The sequence below is a fragment of the Macrobrachium nipponense genome, chromosome 36 (assembly GCF_015104395.2).
Source record: "Macrobrachium nipponense isolate FS-2020 chromosome 36, ASM1510439v2, whole genome shotgun sequence".
NCBI classification, from domain to species: domain Eukaryota; kingdom Metazoa; phylum Arthropoda; class Malacostraca; order Decapoda; family Palaemonidae; genus Macrobrachium; species Macrobrachium nipponense.
The window spans coordinates 39,303,493-39,321,259 of NC_087220.1; the positions used below are offsets into that span (position 1 = coordinate 39,303,493).

Consider the following 17,767-nt stretch of genomic DNA (forward strand, 5'->3'; position numbering starts at 1 on the left):
TTTCCAGGGTATAACTCAGTAATAACTCTGTGGCCACATCAGCCTTGGCACTTTTTCTTCTTTTACTATTACAACAGAACCTTTTGTTAAGTTACAATCAGCTTTGAACCCCTTTACCATGCAAGGCAGGTTTCTAAGGTACGCTGATTGCCAGATGTTCTAGAATTTCTCCAACTGACTTAGATGCAGAGCCTCTCTCACACACACATCTTTTGAGGTTTCACCTGAGGTAAGGTCATCTGCCAGTTCCAACTGAAAACCTGCTGAATGACCTATGAGGAAATGAGACGGGTTAAGGGGATTAGCAACATCAGGTTCTTCACTTTCTTTATAGGGGCTACCTTACCCCTAGCAGCAACCAGCAATACCTTGAAATTACCCTTGTCTGGCACTCTCACATACACACAAGCACCAAACCCCTTTTCTGAGGCATCCCCAAAGGCATGGAGTTCAATATATCTCTCCAGGGTAATTGAAAATAATTCTCAATGATTCAAGCACAGAAAGTCCTACAACCCACAACTTAACTGCCTTGCATAGCCTCAGTGTAGACCTAGTCTTCAGATTTCTTGGAACAGTATTTTTGCATGCATAACAAAGAGACATATGAACCCCAAAGGGTCAAAACATCGAGCAATTAGGCTTAACAAAGTCCTTTTGGTACAAACAATATCCCCAAAGTGGCCAACTTTCTCTACCTTAAATGTGAACGAGTCAGAGGAGGAAACCCAGTGTAGGCCTAAAACCTTTACACCTTCTACACTAGAATCTTCTGTCATGGGCAAGGTTGTATAATTAGAAGTACACTCTGGCAGGGACATACCAGCCTCCTTCAATATACCATAGGCTTCACTAAATCTTATACAGGCCTCAGCAGGGCTATCAGCCCCAGAAAACCAGTCGTCAACATACAGATTCTCAAGCAGTTCATAAACCTCCTCTAAAGGAGGGTATTTCTTTGAATAAAATTTCAGAGTGGCATTCAACAAAAAGGGACTACTCTTATTTTCAAATGGTACTCTTAAGGCGCTGTCACACTAGCAAAATTTCCGTCGACTTTTTCTGAGTTTGTCGTCAACTTTCCAAAGAAGTCGACGTCATTCCGTACTCTGATTGTCACACATGTTCTTCTTCATAACGTGGTCGTTGTCGTCAAAACGTAAACAAAAACCATCTAAGCTGTGACTTCTTGGAATGATAAAACAACTATGCTTTGTAACACAAAGCAACTAGTGGGTCGTGCTTGCATGTGTTTAATGATGCTGCATAGAATTAAAAAAAAGTCTTTGAGTTCGGTCCTGGTTAAAAAGACGTGAAAAGTTTTATTTAAAAAATAAGCTAGGGCTAGCCTAGATAGGCTATTCGTAACCTTGTTTACACAACTAGTCAGACTATTATAAATTAAGCTAGAGAAACACTGCACAAATTTTAAAGATCTTTTTTATATTATTTGCTTATGCAAAAAAAAAAAATAATAAAATAACTGAGAGCAGACCTTAGGTTATATAACAATCTGATATTCACGATATAGCATGCTTATCTGTATAAAGATCAGCAAGTTCAGGAAAGTTTTCCCTGAGTCGCATGGTGATCTCTTGGTAATTTTTTTCATTTAAGACCCTTTTTCGTGAAACTGTCATGTTTATGGGCCCATAGGCATTGTCTCTCCCCCATATCTTCGACCAAAAACTGTTCTGGCAATCTTGTCCACTGTACCAAGAACTTCATCTTGCATCTGATGACAATGAAATGCCCGCTCTCCGAGATATGAATAAACAGTAAAATCAACGGTAGCGATGGGTTGAATTCGATCGGTACCGTTTTCAAAATTCGTGATGACGACACCAGAAAGTCGTCGTCAAAACATGAAAAGTCGACGTCAAATTCAAAAGTCAACAGAAATTTCGCTTGTGTGACAGCGCCTTTACAAAACAGAAATGTTTTACGATATCCTTTTCCTTCAACAAAAACCTGTGAACATCAGGGTCTTCCCTCCTCATCTGTATTTAGAGGAAAGCCTTCTTAATATCAGTAGTTAAGGCTTCCTTCCACCTTCTAAATCTCAGTAAAACCTCTACCAAATCAGTCATATGGGGACATCCCATAGCTGCCATGAGCTGACCCATCAAACACAGGCCTAAATTTGGTAGAGAGGCTCGCCTCCCAGACCATAGGTTGATGTGGCAAATAGAACACAGGATATACCCCTCCTCCAAGCGATGGGGGTGGGATCTCTTCTATAATGCCTCTCTTTCATACTCTTGAAACACCTTATAATATTGTTGTGGCGGGATCACAAGCATAAAAACTGCCGGGCAAGTCCCCTTCACTTAAACCTAATCACTCCAGCTGCCAAACCCACCCTCAGTCACACTTTCCTCTTCACACTACAGAATACAAGCAGGACAATTGACTTACACCTACACACACAAAAAAACAAACACATGTACTCACCCAACTGACTCCAGGCTATGCCGTGTTGTCAGCTGGTCGAGGTCACTGAGACACCACCAACTACAAGACAAAAATCAAGAACCACAACCCAACAACACAACAACCAAGGACCACAACTCAACAACACAACACCCAAGGACCACAACCCCATAACTCAACAACACAACAACAAACAAGGAACACAACCACAACTCAACAACACAATGAACAACCAAGGAACACAACCACAACCTAACAGCAAACAAGGAATACAACCACAACAAAAGACCTTTGCACTAACAGTCACCAACACAAAAACCAACAACACACACCCACTAACACACCAAGAAATTACAACAGCTCAACAACAACAACCCTCAACCATAACAACTTCATATATAAATCCAACAGGAAACCTCACATATAATCCACACAGGACTACATTAATCCAAAGGAATCACATATAATTCAACAGGAACTCACATATAATCCAACAAGAACTCAAATATAATCCAACAGGAATCACATATAATCAACATGGAAACTCACATTAATTCAACAGGAACTCACATATAATCCAACAGGAACTCACATATAATCCAACAGGAACTCACAAAAAAATCAACAAAACTCACAAGCACAACAAATCTAACAATACAGGCACAACTACTCTTAAGCAACAATATCAAACTAAACAAAATAAACAACAAATCAATAACATAACTCAACTGACTTTCAATTCCTGAAAGACTGCTGCTGACACTACTATCACCAGCTCTTACCAAAGACTGACTAAAGACTAACTCAAAACACAGAACTCTAAACTCCAACAGCACCAGCAGACAACCCAGAACCCACCAACTGCCAATTCAGTCATTAACCATCCAGCCACCAATTACCCTCTCTCTCTCTCTCTCTCTCTCTCTCTCTCTCTCTCTCTCTCTCTCTCTCTCTCTCTCTCTCTCTCTCTCTCTCTCTCTCTCAGACACACAGACATTGTCAAATGGAACTCCATAACTCCTCCATATTTCCTCCCCCGTTACGTTTGACAATATCTCCTTACACTCACAACACCCCCACTAAATAGCCTTCCGCAACACCCACGGATGCTCGGACGCAGGCCCCCTGGATCTTGTTTGAGGGCCCTCATACACACTCAATTACACTGCCATCAACTTCTCCCAGACCACTTCCAGTCAGACTACCATTACCATATCCCTCACTACCATCCTCCCAAATCCCATTCACTTCACTATCTCATCTACCCCTTCTAACTCTTGTCCGAATATCTCTCGTAACTCTGCCACTTACCTCATTTACACTACTGCCAAACTCCCGAAGAGACTCATTCATACTGCCAACTACATCCTTACCACCTGGTTCCCTTCCTGGTGAAACTTCACCGAACCCTGACAATTCAAACCCACACACGCTATATGTACTATTCCTCCCTTCAAAGTCATCCATATTACATACCGTATCCACCATTTTTACCCTAACACTAACCCCTTTATTATGCAGCTCATGTTTTTCCCTTTCATTCCCTTTCCTTACCTTCTTCCGCTTTCTTCCATACTCAACCAACACCAACTGCCGGTCTCCCAGACCCATTTGCTCACTGATGCTCCAAACTACTCACTTATCACATTCTCCCGAACACACTGTCACATACTAGAGGACCCACCTAACTTAATCCCCTTTTCACTTAGTTTCCTGAATTCCCAGCCTGACTCGTCCTCTTTTGCCTACACACACTCGCTACATGACCTTCCATTCCACATTCAACACATATCGTACAATGTTCCTTACACATCCTAGCATATGCCCGTTCTTCCTGCAGTTGCTGCAAACCATGTTCATATGGGTACCCCGACATCCACTAGCTATGTGCCTTGCCTGTCCACACCTATAACATATAATATCCCTATCTTTCTTACACTCGCTCACTAAATGCCCCATTTGCCCACACCTGAAGCACGCTCCTAGCGCCCACCGACATTCATTCTTCCTGTGTCCTGGCTTACCACATCTTTAACACTGTTGTTCTCACTCACAACTAACTGACCCTACTCTTCCAACACTCGCACTCCTATCTCTTTTAGGGCTAACACACTCACGTTACTTGCCCTAACACTACTATCTACCACTCGCTCTGCCATTCGCCTCGGCCCTTCCAAAATTGCCTCCCTATAGCTTTTAAACTCTGGTACAACCTCAGCTACTTCAGTCCTAACACTAACACTCCTACTATCTTTCATACACCTATCTAACTCGTAGTCTTCTACTATTTCTAAAATATCGTTTCATGTTAACCTTTCATTTGTCCATCTCATTTTCTCCTTATTTTTCTGATTTATAAACTTGTATATGCTCTCTGGTACAGTCGCCAACAACTTTCGCACTAACTCTTTACACTCATTTATCCCTTCATCCCCAACCTTTTTCCTAGCTAATGTTTCTAACCTACAAACATACATTGACAACGACTCACCAAGATTCATTCTTGCCTCTTCAAAATCTTGCTTTCTCGTATATCTAACGCCACTCCTTATCCTCTTTGCCTGTTCTACAATTGCCTGTTCTACAATCCTGGCTTTCACACTCTCATACAGCACATTCACTACCCTCATCATTACCCCATACATACTCAGCAAAAATCCCGTCAAAAAGCTACCCAAATCTCTTGCCCAGACTCTCTTGTTATCCTAATTCTTAGCCTTACAATACTTCTCATATTCCTGAAAAAAGTCCCCTATGTCCCTACTACCATATTCCTCGTACTGTGCACATCGGGGTACCTCTATCATATATACAGCCTTTCGCACTTCCTGCTCACTCTCCTTAAATGCGATCATCTCAACAAAGGGGAAACAAGTATTTGTTTTACAACACAAAACACAATTTACCTGATTAAACACAAACTATAATTTTCATATAAGGAATGTTTAGCAAATATTCAATATGAACTTCTTAAATCTCCACATATTGATACAATGTAAACAAATTAGGAGCGTCCTGTTGGATGCTACAATGTACATTTTAACAAAACCTAAACACAAGATCAAGAGCATTCTCTTGGACAACAAACATACATTTAACACCCCACATCAAGTGCCCTAACCATCTCCATCTTGAACCTTGGGCTTTCTTTGTCACCTCAGGGATTTGCTGATCCCTTGATGGTGTCCCTTATCCTATCTCTTCTCTTTCTTATCCTATCTCTTCTCAGCACTTGAGTCATCCACCAAAGCATCCTCATATCCACAACATCGAACTTCGGTGCCACCTCTTGCCCATACAACTTAGTAGGTCTTACCACCACCTTATGGTACTTGCCCTTCATCTTCACATAAAAACTTGGCTCAGAGCATGTCTGATACACCTCCTGCATTTATTCTGTGTGGCTTGAATTCGATAGTTAACTTTTGTATTATTACCCACTGCATCTATTATAGCAAGCCCAAGTACTTCAACACTTGATGTTCACTTCTCCCAGCATAATCGTGGCCTGCTAGTTATCATCCATTCCATTTGTGCCACGTATATTCAGTCTTTGTTTGACTTATCTTCGTCCCTCTCCTATTTAACACATATCTCCACCTATCTAGATTTTTCTTTAGCTCCTCTAAAGTTTCTGTAATCAGAAAGGGGTCGTCAGGATAGACATACACCAGGTGTGTTCCTCCCATGTATTACATCCAACGTATTACTGAACAAGAGGAGCACAGTGCTGATCCCTGATCCAGTCCTACCTTGACCTGAAAGCCAATAGTCATCCCTACTGCTTTTCCCATGGTGGTTAAGTTCTATCTATACTTTTCACTAATCATTCTCATGTATTTATTATTATTTTAATTTTTTTATTTTTATTTTTTATTATTACTTTATTGTTTATATTTATATTTTATTCTTATTAGTTTTTCAAAATGATTAATGTTTTATTTTTATTTTATTGTTAATATTATTACTACTGTATTATGTTTATTTTTATTATTATTATAATTATTATAATGTTATTATGTTTATTTTTATTTTATTTTTATTTTTATTATATTTTTATTTTACAGTGGAACCTTGGGTTTTTGTACATAATCCTTTCCAGAACCTTCCACAAAAACCAAAACGTAAGAAAGCTGAAACAATAATTCCCATAAGGAATAATGTAAATACAATAAATGCGTTTGAGACTCCCAAAATATTAACAAAAAATACATTTTATAAGGAATCAACACAGTTTTACACGGAAATTTGCTATGATTTCAGCAGGTCCTGTTAATTTGAATCACTGTGGCAACAGTAGCTTGGAGTCCTTACACCTAAGTAGCTATTCAAGCTATGTTAAAGTAATGGCTGTGATGATACAAATGAAGGTTATTCTTTGAAATTTATTTCTTCAATACAAACCTATTTACACTAAGTGCTCAACTCCTAGCCAGGTGCTCAAGCTCCAAGCACTGGTAGTTAGCAGAGCTTATTTTTATTAATGTTTCATCTTAGTGTAAAACCAGCATGAGAAGAGCCTTTTTTATGCGCAGAGGTCTGGTTCAACTAATCTTTTATCCTATCCTATCATCATAGTGTGGAATGCCTGAGATTTGAGCGGATGTACCAATAAACTGTAGAAAACCAAAGGGTTTGCTTGGAATTAATATATTTAGATTTAGAAGGTAAATTGTTATTTTCATACATTCAACTTACCTGTCAGATATATACATAGCTATCGACTCCGTCGTCCCCGACAGAAATTCAAATTTCGCGGCACTCGCTACAGGTAGGTCAGGTGATCTACCGCCCTGCTCTCGGGTAGCAGGACTAGGAACTATTCCCGTTTTCTAATCAGATTCTCTCTGTCGCCGGTAGTATCAACATTGTTGTTACTTCCTCCTGACTGGAATTCTTTTTTCACAACGCTTTTGATCATCTTTCGACTGATTTTTGGTGACGTACTTGGATCGTTGTTTGGCATTCGCTATCGTGGACTGGTTTTTGGACTTCGCTTTGGATTTTCGTGAATATGTCTGATTCTAGTGTTAGCTTCAGAGTGTGTGTGAACGAAGGCTGTAAGGTGAGGATTCCGAAAGCTTCGGTAGATCCTCACACTACATGCAGTGGTTGTAGAAAGGTTGAATGCTCAATTGAGAATACGTGTAACGAGTGTGAGAGATTGAGTGCGCAAGAATGGAAGAATCTGACTTCTTACTTGAAGAAGTTAGAGAAAGATAGAGAGAGGAAGGCGGCTTACAAAAGCCGGAAAATGTCTAGTAGTTCTGTAGCTTCTTCTTCTTCTCTTAATTATGCCCATTCTATTTCAGCCCGTTCACAAGTTTATCCCTCTGATTCCGCCTCAGAAATAGCGGAACTCAGAGCTTCCCTTCAAAAAATGCAAGAGAAAATGGAAGCATTGGAAGGTAAGAGAAGTGAATGTGGTTTCTCGAGTGATGTTAGTGTCCCCAGTGTAGTGGAGGGGGCGTCTGGTCGTCCCTGCGACGCTCCCAGGCCTAGACCTCTTCCAAGCTCCCTGGCCCAGAGGAGAAGGAAAGTCGAAAGCCTTACGGGGGTCGTGAGGAATCCCCAACGATCAGGCGTCCCTTCGGCAGAATCGTATACATCTCAGACTGCCAGGGACAGCTATAGAAAAAGCGTCCTTCGTGAGTGCTTTTCATCTTCTAGTTCGCCTTCTCCGAGAAGAGGATGGAAGGAATCGAAGCTTTCACGTCCGCTAAAAAGGAACTGGAAAGAACCTGAGCTTAATTCTAGCCGAGCGCTTCTCTGAAGAGGAGGCGCCTTCGGTAATCAAGAAAGCTAGAAACGATTTAGATCCTTGGAAGGGAAAAGACTCTCGAGCGCCTTCCAGATCTCCTTCTCCTGATTCGAATAAGCCTTCGACCAGGAGAATTTTGATGAATGTAACAGGAGCAAATAGCGTCTTTGGTAGGAGTACTTTCTAAAGAGCCTACTCGTAAAAAGGATGACAGGCTTCCGATTAAGAGATCCAAATACCGATCTCCTGTCGGGCGCGACGAACCCTCCAGGGGAGTTGTCGCACAAGCGGCCATCTCTGGGGGGAGCGGTGCGTTAGGCAGGCGAGATGTGGGAAAGGAAGTAACTCCTACCAAGCGTCAGGCGCCAACTAGGAGCCAGGCGCCAAGTAGGCGCAAAGAGCCTGACTTTACTGTAGATCGTTCTAGGCCCAGATCTTCATCCAAGCAACAAGAGCCAACTGGAGAAGAGAGAACTCCTGATAGGAGTATAGCGCCCGCTAAGCGCAATATACTTGCTATTCGAAAGGCGCATTCCATGAGCGATACTCCTACCAAGCCTCAGGAGTATTCGGAACTAGATGCGCCTTCCGTAGGTCAGGAGTATTCGGGAAGAGATACTCCTGCCAAGCGCCTTGATTACTCTGGCCTCGATACTCCTCCCAGGCGCCAGGAGTATTCTAAGCGCGATGCGCCTACCAAGCGCCAGGAGTATTCTGAGCTTAATACTCCTAACAGGCGCCAGGAGTATTTGGAGCGAGATGCGCCTTCCAGACGGCAGGAGTATTCGAAGAGTGTAACGACTGTCAGGCGCCAGGAGTATTCCAAAACAGGATACTCCTACCAGGCCTCAGGAGTATTCTCAGCGAGATACTCCTGCTAAACGCCAGGCGCATTCTCCTCGTGAAGAGCTTGACATCCGACAGGAGTCTAACAGGCGTAGAGCAGTGATACGTGATTCGCCTAATGATAAACGTAAGGAGAGAGTTACTCCTAGCCCATCTCCTTATAGAAGTGCTTCTTCTTCGGAAAGGAAGAAATCAAGAGAGGAGACAGAGGAGGGAAGGGAGCCTTCTCCTTCCGATCCTATTAATTTAGATGACGTCTCGGAGGACGAAGTTACTAACAGAGAAGGGCTTTCGAATTACAAAGTTCTTTCTGCTCTTCTCTTAGAAGAATATGGAGATGCATTGACTCCAGCCGCTGCTCCTTCTCCTCGCTCTCTATTTTCAAGTACGAAGGCACACAAGTCTTCGTCTTTCCTGAAAATGAAACCGGCCATATCCATGAAAAGGGCCTTACAATCTCTGGACTCCTGGATCAAGACTAAGAAGGAGTTAGGAAGGACGATCTTTTGCATGCCTCCCGCTAAACTAAGGGGCAGGAGAGGCATATGGTACGAAACGGGAGAAAACATGGGATTGTCTCTGCCCGTTTCAGCTGAATCGGACTTCTCCAGTCTCGTAGACTCGTCGAGGAGACATGCCTTAAATTCAGCGAAAGCAACATGGGGTCTTTCGGAAATGGACCATCTCCTCAAGGGACTTTTTCATACCTTAGAAGTATTTAACTGCCTAGATTGGTCCCTTGGGGTCATTGCTAAGAAGTCCCATGAAAAAGAACAACTAAGCCCTGAAACCTTGCATAGCATCCTTACATGCATCGATAAGGCGGTTCAAGATGGATCGGCGGAAGTGTGCTCCCTCTTCGGTGCGGGAATACTAAAGAAGAGAGTGGTTCATAGTGCCTTTCTCACTAAGGCCGTCTCGCCTTCGCAGAGATCCGCTTTGCTGTATGCGCCTCTCTCTGAGCATTTATTTCCTTCGCAGTTGGTGAGAGACATTGCCCATTCGCTAACTGAGAAAGCCACTCAGGATCTTTTAAGGCAATCCTCAAGGAAGAATAGACATGTGGCTAGTGAGGAAAAGAAAGCCTCTAAGCCAGCTCAACAACAGCAGCCCTTTCGAGGAGGCTCTCAGGCTAGATCCATCGTCAGAAGGAAATCAACTGAAAAAAGGGGAAGATCTGCCTTCCGTCCCTTTAAGAAGGGAAAATGAGAAATCTTGCCTCCAGACACCTGTAGGAGCCAGGTTACAATTCTTTGCGGGAGCATGGGAAGACATAGGATCCGATCCTTGGTCAATGTCAGTAATCAAGAAGGGTTATTATATCCCATTCAAGGACAGACCCCCCTTGACAACGTCACCGAGGGAACTGTCAGCCAGATACAAGGACCCTGTTCTGATGGATACTCTTCGTCAAATGGTGGAGCAGATGTGGGACAAAAGAGCAATAGAGCTGGTACTGGATCAAAGCTCCCTGGGGTTTTTACAATCGCATGTTTCTCGTAGCGAAAGCCTCGGGGGGATGGAGACCGGTACTGGATGTAAGTTCGCTGAACAAATTCGTACAACAACAGAAGTTCAGCATGGAAACGTCTGCCTCAGTACTTGCAGCTCTCCGTCAAGGAGATTGGATGGCGTCTCTAGATCTTCAAGACGCATATTTCCACGTCCCGATTCACCATTCGTCGAGGAAGTACCTTCGTTTCATGTTCGAGGGAAGGATCTATCAGTTCAGGGCCCTGTGTTTCGGCCTGTCTACGGCTCCCCAAGTCTTTACAGACTTGATGAAAAATGTGTCAAAAACACCTTCACATGAAAGGGATAAACGTCTCCCTATACCTGGACGACTGGCTCATCAGGGCCAGGTCTCAAAAGCAGTGTCTGGAGGACCTGTCAACAATCCTGGAATTGACAAAGACATTAGGATTAATCGTGAACCTCGAGAAATCCCAGATGGTCCCCAGCCAGAACGTAGTCTATCTGGGGATTCAGATGGATTCTAGGGGTTTTCGAGTATTTCCTTCTCAAGAGAGAGTAAGGAAAGGCTGTGCCACAGTATTGAACTTCTTAGAGAAAGAGCGTACTTCAGCGAGGGAATGGTTGAGCCTTCTGGGGACCCTTTCCTCGCTCGAACAGTTCTTTCCTCTAGGAAGACTGCATCTCCGTCCGCTTCAGTACTTCCTGAGAAGCAGTTGGAGTTGGAAGACAGGACAGCTCTCGGACACGTTTCCAATCTCATTAAAAGTAAAGGAACAATTAAGGTGGTGGTTGACCCCCTTGGAAGAAAACAGAGGAGTATCCTTAGAAGTTCGGAACCCAAACCTGACATTGTTCTCAGACGCGTCGGAGACAGGTTGGGGTGCGACTCTAGGGTCCGAAGAAGTGTCAGGCACCTGGTCGGAAGAGCAGGTGTCATGGCACATAAATTGCAAGGAGCTCTTTGCGATTCACCTCGCGTTAAGGAGCTTCGAGCAGATAGTCAGAGACAAAGTAATTCAGATAAACTCCGACAATACGACCGCTCTGGCTTATGTCAAGAAACAAGGAGGAACTCACTCTTTCGCCCTATACGAACTGGCAAGAGATCTGCTGATTTGGGCAAATCAAAGGAATGTGGTTCTTCTAACGAGATTTGTTCAAGGGGAGAGGAACGTGAGAGCGGACAGACTGAGCAGGAGGTTCCAGGTCCTTCCTACAGAATGGACCCTGGTATCTTTGGGGGAAACCGCAGATAGATCTATTCGCCACGTTTCTCTCCAAAAGGATAGACACATTTTGCGCCCTGGTAGAGGATCCCAGGGCTTATGCAATAGACGCCTTTCTCCTGGACTGGTCAGGGCTAGACGTGTACGCTTTTCCCCCATTCAAGATTCTGGGGGAAGTAGTCAGAAAGTTTGTGGCCTTGAAGGGAACCAGAATGACTGATAGCCCCATATTGGCCATCCCGGAATTTGGTTCACGGAGGTGATGGAGTAGTGGACAGTGGACTTCCCCAGATCTCTTCCAAACAGGATAGATCTGCTCAAACAACCCCACTTGGAGAGGTACATTTCAAAAATCTACCCAGCTCTTGCTCTGACTGCCTTTCGACTATCGAAAGATTGGTCAGAGCGAGAGGGTTTTCTCGCAAGGCGGCAAGCGCAATTGCTAGAGCCCGCAGATCATCTACTAGGCGAGTGTACCAATTGAAGTGGGAAGTTTTCAGAAACTGGTGCAGGTCGAAGAAGCTTTCCTCTTCCAATACCTCTGTAACCGAAATTGCGGATTTCCTTCTTTTCCTGAGGGAAAAGTCACATCTCTCTGTACCAACTATTAAAGGATACAGAAGTATGCTTTCGTCAGTCTTTAGAAACGGGCTTAGACTTGACGAATAATAAAGATTTGCACGATCTCATCCGCTCCTTTGAAACGTCCAAGTCAGTAGAGCCTAGGATTCCGAGCTGGAACTTAGATGTGGTTCTGAAATTTCTATCCTCGGAAAAGTTCGAACCACCTCATACGGCTTCATTCTGGGATATCACTAGAAAGTGTATATTTCTTCTATCTCTGGCTACGGCTAAAAGGGTCAGCGAGTTGCACGCCCTTGAGTCACGAGTTGGTTTCAAAGAAGATTCTGCGATTTGTTCATTCCAGACTCTTTTTCTTGCCAAAAACGAGAACCTTTCGAATCCCTGGCCTAGGAGTTTTGAGGTAAAAGGACTTACTAGCCTAGTAGCAGAGAAATAGAAAGATCACTTTGTCCAGTTAGAGCACTGAAATTCTATCTGGACAGAAAGAAGCGGTTGGGAGGCTCACAACATGGTCTATGGTGCTCGGTGAAAGACCCCAAGAGACCTATGTCTAAAAATGCTTTGGCCTTCTTTGTTAGAAGTGTAATTACCGAGGCTCATAAGAACTGCCCAGATGACTCTTTTTAATCTATTAAGAGTAAGAGCTCATGAGGTAAGGGCAATCGCGACATCAATTGCGTTCCAGAGAAATATGTCACTTAAAAATATTTTGGACGCAACCTATTGGAGATGCAACTCAGTATTTGCATCTCATTATTTAAAAGATGTGCGAGTAACGTATGAGAAATGTTTTTCTTTAGGTCCGTTTGTGTCAGCACAGACGGTTCTGGGTAAAGGAGAGAGCACCGATCCTTAAATATGTGTACGTAACCCTCTTGTCGGATGTGTTCTCGTGTTTCCTGTGCATGGGAGTGTCAGATGTCGCACTGGCGGCCTTCACTTCGCTTCATTAGGAAATCGAGTGACAGCTGACTATTAGAGGGGTACAAAATTTTTATTTTTGATTTTGTATGTATGAGTTTTGAGTTTGTGGTGGTTTGCTAAGAGATTGGGGATGACTCTTGGCAATCTTAGAACTAACATGGGTTAGGATCGGGTGATCGGGATCGGTTGTGTGCTCCTTAAAGAAGGCGTGTTGTCATATAAGCGGATTAGCACCCCTTGACAAACGCCAGTTAGGCTCTGCCGAGTAAGTGGATAAGACCCCATCGACAGACCAGCAAGAACTCTTGGCCACAGATCACTATCCTCGCTAAGGCTCTTGAGATGAAGCAGACTCCTGGCAGTAGCCACGAAGTCTTCCATCTAATAAGGTAGGAACTAAGGTTTATTTATACCTACAACATATGTTGTTTACCTGTCTAGTCAGTTAGTTAGCTGTCTCTTGCCCTCCACCAAAGGGTGTCAATCAGCTATGTATATATCTGACAGGTAAGTTGAATGTATGAAAATGATATTGTTATGATACAATAAAGTTTCATACATACTTACCTGGCAGATATATACAATTGAAGACCCACCCAGCCTCCCCGCAGGAGACAGGTGGAAGAGAGAATCTGATTAGAAAACGGGAATAGTTCCTAGTCCTGCTACCCAGAGCAGGGCGGTAGATCACCTGACCTACCTGTAGCGAGTGCCGCGAAATTTGAATTTCTGTCGGGGACGACGGAGTCGATAGCTATGTATATATCTGCCAGGTAAGTATGTATGAAACTTTATTGTGTCATAACAATATCATATCTAGCATTATGGATTTGCATCAGTCTGAAACAGGCTAACTTTGTTGGGGGTGATCATTGAGTGACTATTTTATGGGAGGCAGAAAAGGAAATTTATCTCTCCCCTCCTGCTCCTTAGTTGTATTTGATTGTATAAACAATAAATTTGAAAAGCATCTTCCTTCATCTTCCATCTTATTTATTGATACTGGATACTTTTTGAGAATTGGAATAAGATTATTGTTCAGTGGTTATATCAAAAATTTATTTTGTCTTATTTTAGCAGCAACACCTAGGGGAAAATGGTTTTCTACAGTAGTAGTGGATTGTGAATTTTGTCACCTGTAGGGTTCCAAGTGTTTTGCCAGTGTTTAGTGTACATTGGCATGAACAGGCTCTTTCTTATGTTTAATAGAAGAACATTTATTAATATGTTGTCTTTAACCACCACTTTATTTGTCTGATGGACTTGCAGATACGGCAAAACATCAAAGGTAACCCCACAAGAGGCACCTGTGTCATCTACTACAAAACTTTGATAATTGATATGTGAAAAGATTTTAGATAAATGAAAGACTTGCAATTGCAGATAAATTGTTTGTAAACATTAATTCTTACGGAAGTATTAGCACACCAAAAACTCTAAATTATCAGTTTTGGGAAAGGATGAATTGAGACCTATATTATTAGTTTTTATGAACAGTGAATGCAAATGTGCCCTGTGTTTCAGGCAATGTAACTACCTGTACTAGTGTCATAATCTCCAGATTTCTGTTGAAGATTTGGTCTGCTAATGAGTACTATAAGAAAAGGACATTTTAAAACTGCCACCATTGGTGATAGGTAGTTATTTCCATGTTGGTAAAGAGTATCTGCTATTTTCAGGTTATGTGAAAATATAATTTTCTCAATCTTCACTCTATAAAATTAAATTCATATTTATAGGGCTGTGCCCAAGAAAATACAGAGCAATTAACTTCATAAATGTTCTGAATCCTTAGAATGTTTTTGTGTTAGTGATGTGCATTTATCCCAGTGACACCTTTTAATTTAAAGCTTCTCTCCTTTTGAATAATACCTTTGGAACACAGTTTTCCAAGCAGGCTCCACAGTAAATATCTCATTCAAGTTGCTAAATATATACTAACATACTAAATATGACATGAAAAAGGACAGACTACCTACGTCATGACTACTGGTGGGCACTAGATAATTTTGAAGAACCTTTGAATTACTGTCCTTTGAGTCTCCATTTGCATTGGTTTATACCTTTTACTTTTTATCTGTTGCCATTGGTCTCATACCAGCTAGTAGTTTTAACTTCCTCCAGACTTAATCCGTCTCATCCAGAATTGACCATGCTTCAGTTTACACCTGTCAGACCCCAGAGATAGGACACATTGATGTGGTTAGTTACTGAATAGTAATAATGAAGAGCTCTTCTACAGTATCAAGCTAGTTTCTCTCCCCAGCCCTTTTTAGGCTTTCCCTCTGGTTGTCATAATGTTTATTTAGTTTTTCAGTAATCTTTTTCTGGTGCTATACATTTCCTAAGACTGCCTGTGGTGTTTGGAAAGAATGAGGTTTATTCACCAGTACTGTATAGTGACTAAAATATTTTAAACCATTTTTTGAGGCCTCTTGATTGATGAAGATTGGATTCATGGGAGTTTTAGTCTCCTGAATACCCTGCATCACTGTTAGATAGAGGATATGGGAGAGCAAACTGTACTTTTGAAGCAACTGATCAAGAGAGGCTATTGATTAAGTAGTGTACTGTAATCAGCTTCCATTTGCTTTTTGTGTTGGAATTTTATATTGTTACCAAAAATACAAGTTGCTGTTTCAGAGATTGCCGATATGTTATATGACATTCTTTCTTTGAAATAAAAGATACACTGTTAATCTATTAGATTCGTATTTTATTTGTTTTCCACCAAATGTACATAGTAGTAGTAGTAGTAGTAGTAGTAGTAGTAGTAGTAGTAGTAGTAGTAGTAGTAGTAGTAGTAGTAGTAGTAGTAACCCCCTTTTTTTTTATAGTGTTGTCGCTCTTTCATCCTCAAAGGAGTTAACCCTCCATGGTGTGTGCCAGCACCCCCATGATGACTAGACTACTAATATCAAAGAAATATCTTTTAGCCTGGTCTTGTAGCCGGGTATTTTGCCATAATGATAAACACTGATATGTGATAAAAGTATAATGGACTCACGGACAAGAAGGCATTCTATCTTGTCTTCAGCAAAGGTGTTACAGTTTCCTACGTCAAAACTGCAGAAGTGACTATTGCACATGCATATTGGCCATCTTGTTTGTTCCGACACGGCATACAAACCTTTGGTCCTTTTCCAATAGGAAGGTTACTAGCGGCAGCTGGATAGGTCGTAAGCTTTCGAACAAGGGGTTCGGTAGTTAACTGATTGTCCGAAAGGCGCGCGCGCGCGACTGGGAGGTAAACAATCACTTTTGCTTTCGGCCTGCTGGCGTGTAGACATGTGTATCATCGCTCTCTGCCCGCTTCATCGTCGTTGCTTTCGCATGGTTGTGTTTTTCTTTTTCTATTTATCTAGTGAAACTGAATTGTAAGTACAATCATTTCATCTTTATTTCCATTGAATTCAATTGTGAATTAAGGATCTTGGTTTCTCCACGCCCTCCAATTACCCGAGTGCCGGGACTGAAGGGCGTAAGTGCGGGAATTCATTTTTCCCAGAAATAATCCTCGTTTGTTCCGATACGTAATACAAACCCTCGGTCCTTTAACAATAGGAAGGTAACTAGCGGCAGCTGGGACGGTCGTAAGCTTCGAACAAGGGGAGAACGGTAGTTAACTGCTTGTCCGATCGTGCGCGCGCCCGCGCGCCCGAGAGGTGAAGAATCACTTTTGCTTTCGGCCGCGGGTGTGAAGGACGTGTTCGTCATCGCTCTCTGCCCGCTTCATCGTCGTATGCTTTGTTTATATTGTGTTTTCTACTAATGGTTTGGTTTGACTTGAAAATGAAACTGTAAGTACACTGTTTTCATTTTCATTACTTAATTATGAATCAACATGGAGCTATCGCCGTAGAGACGGCGATTTCCGCTCTTTTCATGAATTGAACCCTTGAATTATGTCTCGGTGCCGAGGGCGGGCGCACTCGCGCCGAGTCATGTATTTTGGGGGGCGAAAGTGTGTAATTGAAAGATGTAAGTACTCTTTTTCATTATATTTTTGCCCTGTGCGTTCGTTGCCGAGAGCTTGATTGCGCTCGGCAAGAGCCTCTTATTTTGTATGAATAGAATGCAATGAAAGTGGATTCGCAATGCAGTTTTCTTTTCATTTTCATTTATTAATTGCATCAAATTTAATTTTGGATCAATTTCCGCTCTTACCCGGGAATTAATCCTTACGATTTATTGCTGTGAAAGTGAAAATAGCAAGTGCAGTATTGTTCATTTTCATATATATTTATGATAGCATCATATTATTATGGATCAAGTTTCCGCTCTTACCGGGAAGAATTGATTTTTCCTCTTTAAGTTCTATGAAGTGAATCGCAAGTGCAGTATTCTGTTTCATTTTCATATTACTTTTCACTGCTGTGCGGGGTAGGGGAAGCGAAGGTCTGCCAGGAAGTCGTCGGAAAGCTCTCCCGCGACTCCCTTGGTATCCGATTCTTCGTCTTCTTTCCTGCCCCCCCGCTCAGCTTCCTCGTATTTTGTTTTTGGGGTCTTCCTTCCG

The 17,767-nt window shown here is 42.3% G+C and overlaps 1 protein-coding gene across 1 annotated transcript in view; it reads left to right on the forward strand.

Moving 5' to 3' along the window:
* The window catches only part of LOC135203571 (organic cation transporter protein-like), a 235,013-nt gene extending 219,062 nt beyond the window's left edge, over nucleotides 1-15,951 (forward strand). Inside the window, 1 exon segment of the mRNA XM_064233321.1 lies at nucleotides 14,521-15,951. Within this exon segment, the coding sequence (XP_064089391.1) occupies nucleotides 14,521-14,584 (64 nt within the window). The 3' untranslated portion in view covers nucleotides 14,585-15,951.
* Nucleotides 15,952-17,767: the final 1,816 nt, after the last annotated feature.